The sequence below is a fragment of the Notothenia coriiceps genome, unplaced genomic scaffold, assembly GCF_000735185.1.
Source record: "Notothenia coriiceps isolate Sejong01 unplaced genomic scaffold, NC01 NC01_scaffold00033415, whole genome shotgun sequence".
NCBI classification, from domain to species: Eukaryota; Metazoa; Chordata; class Actinopteri; order Perciformes; family Nototheniidae; genus Notothenia; species Notothenia coriiceps.
Genome location: NW_011366116.1, coordinates 133,269 through 136,889, shown reverse-complemented (window position 1 = coordinate 136,889; position 3,621 = coordinate 133,269). Strand labels below are relative to the sequence as shown.

Here is a 3,621-nt window from a genome sequence, read left to right as displayed (position 1 = left end):
TTTTAAAAAAGGGGGGGGGGGCGGGGTGAGATATCGCAGATTTAGCTATTAGCTCATTTCCATCTGCAACATTAGGTTGTCCATAAGTCAACTATTATAAAGACAGATCACAGCCTAGAAAAAATAAATAATTATAATAATTACCAAATAAGCCTTCGTAATAAATAAATGCTGAACTTTATGTTTTGAACATTAGCATTTCAAAATATGTATTGAAAGTATTTTGCCATACCTATGTTATGATACAGATCATTTATAGACATTATGATAACTTGATAACAAGTTAAACGACTGGCAGTATACTATAGACAAACTCCCCCTTTTTCCTTTCTTATTTTAACATGTATTCACCCTTCAAAGAACTCATACTCATTCTGCATCTAAAAGCATATATGGAATTGTTGGCAGTTTTTCTATTTTCTTTTCTGAATACCTCACTGTTGCTTTAAAGAAAGCTTACTCATCTACAGGCTTTAAGTGCAACTCAGCTCTACTATACTGTTTTCTTTGTTGCACTCCTGACAGCTCATTTCAAGCCCGATTTCTCAGTCAGAAATTAGTAAGTGCAAACTTATGTGAACTTTGTCATTTTTATATTTGTAAAGACGTGGCCTCAACTTTACCTCTGACTCAAGTAAAACACTAAGCCGACACTGACTCCCATAGCTTTGTGTGTGAGTGTGTATTCACATGGGTGTGTGTCCTACAAGTACTGTATGTAGTGTACGGTTGTGTGTTTGAGGGGGTTGGTATTCATTCCAAGAGTTTGAAAGGGGGTGACCTGTGGAATGCTGAGGTTAGGATCTCATTATCAGGCAGAGTTAAAGCTTCCCCTCTTATCTGTCCTCATCCTACACAGAAATATGAGTTGAACCCCTGGGACGCCCTAAGTTAGATTAATGAATGTGTCCTATCTTTGTAGATTACCTACCTTGCTTTCAAATTATTGCGAGATGCATCTTATCGTTGAGTAAATGGCATTTTGAGAGTCTTAGGACATACTGGAATTTCCTATAGGTCAGGGTGATCTTAAACAAATATCTTGCCATCATCACATGCAACGTTTTGGGCAAGATTGAAACTTAATATCTACACATGCTCGTTTTTCTCTCTCCCACATATTTCCCTTTCAGCATCTCTGTATCATCAGCAAGACTGGAAAGATGAAGTACAAGGTTTAAAAAGTAATTTCTTTTTATATCAGCAGCAACTAACGGTTTGACTCCCTTCTTCAGCAATGAGTAAAGATTCATTTTTATTATCCTCTCTACAGTAAATGATTTGCACTGTTTTGTTTAATTTTGCAATTTGTTGAAGAAAAGTATTTATATTAATGTCGAAATAATTTATTTAAATGTGATGTCATTTTTAACTCATCCTCTTCCTTTCTTGTATTTTGCTGTGATGCACTCGGGAACAAAGAAAAGGATAAATGGATGAATGAAAGAAAGAAATCCTGGCAACCGGGAGAGGACTGTTGGTGACAGATGGACAGAGCTTATGGACGCTGGCATCCCCGTGCCCAGATGACGCCCACTCTGACTCATGGAAACACACAGTGGGTGCAGCAGGAAGGAAGAACGCTGTGTCTATTTGTCCCCAACTTAAATCAGGCCTTAATGGGAATCCCAACCAAATACATGTGAATTCAACAAATTCAGTGGCAAAACAATGCCACCTGAAATCAAACCTGGAGTCTGTTTATCAAAAGAAAAGCAATCTCATAACCATAGAAGTAGTCAGTCATTAAAATTGACATCTAGACGTTGGGTTATGTTATAAATTACAAATGCAAACTGCTCCAGCGAGAAAAAGACAAATAGAAACAACTTTTTTCAAATGTATTCCAACCTCCATTATTTAATAAGAAAACAGTGTATTGTTGCAATTGAACTCTAAGCCCTTGATATAAAGGGTGAAAGTGTTCAACATTTAAACTAACATTTAGAAATAAACAACAGGAACAAAGTTCATCTGCAAAACGTGTATTTCTTTCATTGCTTTACCTTGCTGTGAAATGATAAGATCTATGTTTTCAACGGCGAACTGAAGCAGTTATCTGTCCAAATTTGCATACACACACACACACACACAGGTATTTTGTGTGTTTTGTAGCCATCGTCGGTGTGACTAAGAGTCAATTGTGCATGTCGACAGACCGACCAGGACATGCTTCACATCAGACAGCGTGCACTCTGGGATTTGTATCAAGTGGCTACGCACTCTTGATTCTTAATCACCTGAAACTACAAACAGCAGTCACATCATGTGTCAGGAACTAATGCACACACAAGTATAGTTCTAATATGTTTGTGGGCTTTTCATTATGAAAGATGGTGCGTAATCAAAGTTTGTCTTAACCCTGAGACCCCTCACTGCTCCATGTGCAGACCACCTAGGTTTGACATGACTAAGGTTACAATAATATTTCACATTATTTCCTAACTTTTATGTTGTATAAATATTAGTAAACCGAGTCTCTTCGTCAACTTGTTTTTAAGCCAAATATAATGGTCCAGCTCCAGCTACAAGGCCTCTCTCGGTTAAATGACCTGATAAATTAGTTGCTATGGGGATAATATGAGAGTCTGCAAACAAAAGAGAGTTCTGTGAAGTTCAGAGCACTCAGATTCCATGTTGTGCTTTCAAACTACTCTCAGGCTCGAGGTCTTGAGTTGTAAACAACACCTTCACTAATACACTTAGAGGATCCCTAAATTCAATCATGTTTTATAACTTGCCTTTGACCCCTACACTCTTAAAACTACTGGGTTAAAAAATAACCCAATCATAACCCAGCTGCTGAGTCACTATAGGACAGAACACACGCTGGGTTGTCTTAACCCATGTGCTGGGCTGGATCATTTTAACCCATGTGCTGCGTTGTTTATTTGACCCAAGCTAGTGATTGAAATTAACTTTATCACTGGGTTAAATATAAACCATACATTGGGTTGTTTATTTGACCCAAGCTAGTGATTGAAATTAACTATATTGTTGGGCTAAATAGAATATAATAATAATAATGTATAATAGTGTAATGAATTATCTCCAAACACACTGTATATATATATAAAAAAATGCATTTATTGATAATTTGAACAGCTTTGGCAAATCGCCAACATTCCATTTCCACTATAAAAGAACAATGCATTTTAGCACAATACAAATTCAATGAATTGAATGTAGAGTACTTAAAACATTTTTTGAAACAGATTACATACATATTTTCAGATAACAGTAACTCAAAATCCCTAAGTTAACATTTTGAGTAAACATTAAAAAGCACTTTAACACTGACAATTTAAATGCAAATCACTGTTTTATTAAGATATATATAGGGTTATATATATATATTTATATTAACTCTTTTAAATAAAAAAATTGCAGGAAGCACAGTCTTTGTTCAAGTTTACCACTTCTGATTAAGCTTGTGGAGCTGCAGAGAAATGCGTCCAACAAAAAATTGGTAGAAAGTATTTCCAACAAATACACATGGACAACAAACCAAATGTTTCCCCCAAACACTTTCTATCCTCTTCCTTCTGGGTTGCTCAGACAGACATCTTCAAACCCCAACGTCATTTAATCTCAACTACTCACCTGTCAAACGTTGTGACT

At 36.2% G+C, this 3,621-nt stretch overlaps 1 protein-coding gene across 2 annotated transcripts in view; it reads left to right on the top strand.

Moving 5' to 3' along the window:
* The window catches only part of LOC104961508 (phosphoribosyltransferase domain-containing protein 1), a 10,067-nt gene extending 8,113 nt beyond the window's left edge, over positions 1 to 1,954 (top strand). For both annotated transcript variants that reach the window (XM_010789814.1, XM_010789813.1), the window contains 2 exons: positions 1,134 to 1,184; positions 1,423 to 1,954. In XM_010789814.1, coding sequence (XP_010788116.1) covers positions 1,134 to 1,181 — 48 coding nt within the window. In that variant the 3' untranslated portion in view covers positions 1,182 to 1,184; positions 1,423 to 1,954. The remainder of the gene's footprint in view (positions 1 to 1,133; positions 1,185 to 1,422) is intronic.
* Positions 1,955 to 3,621: the final 1,667 nt, after the last annotated feature.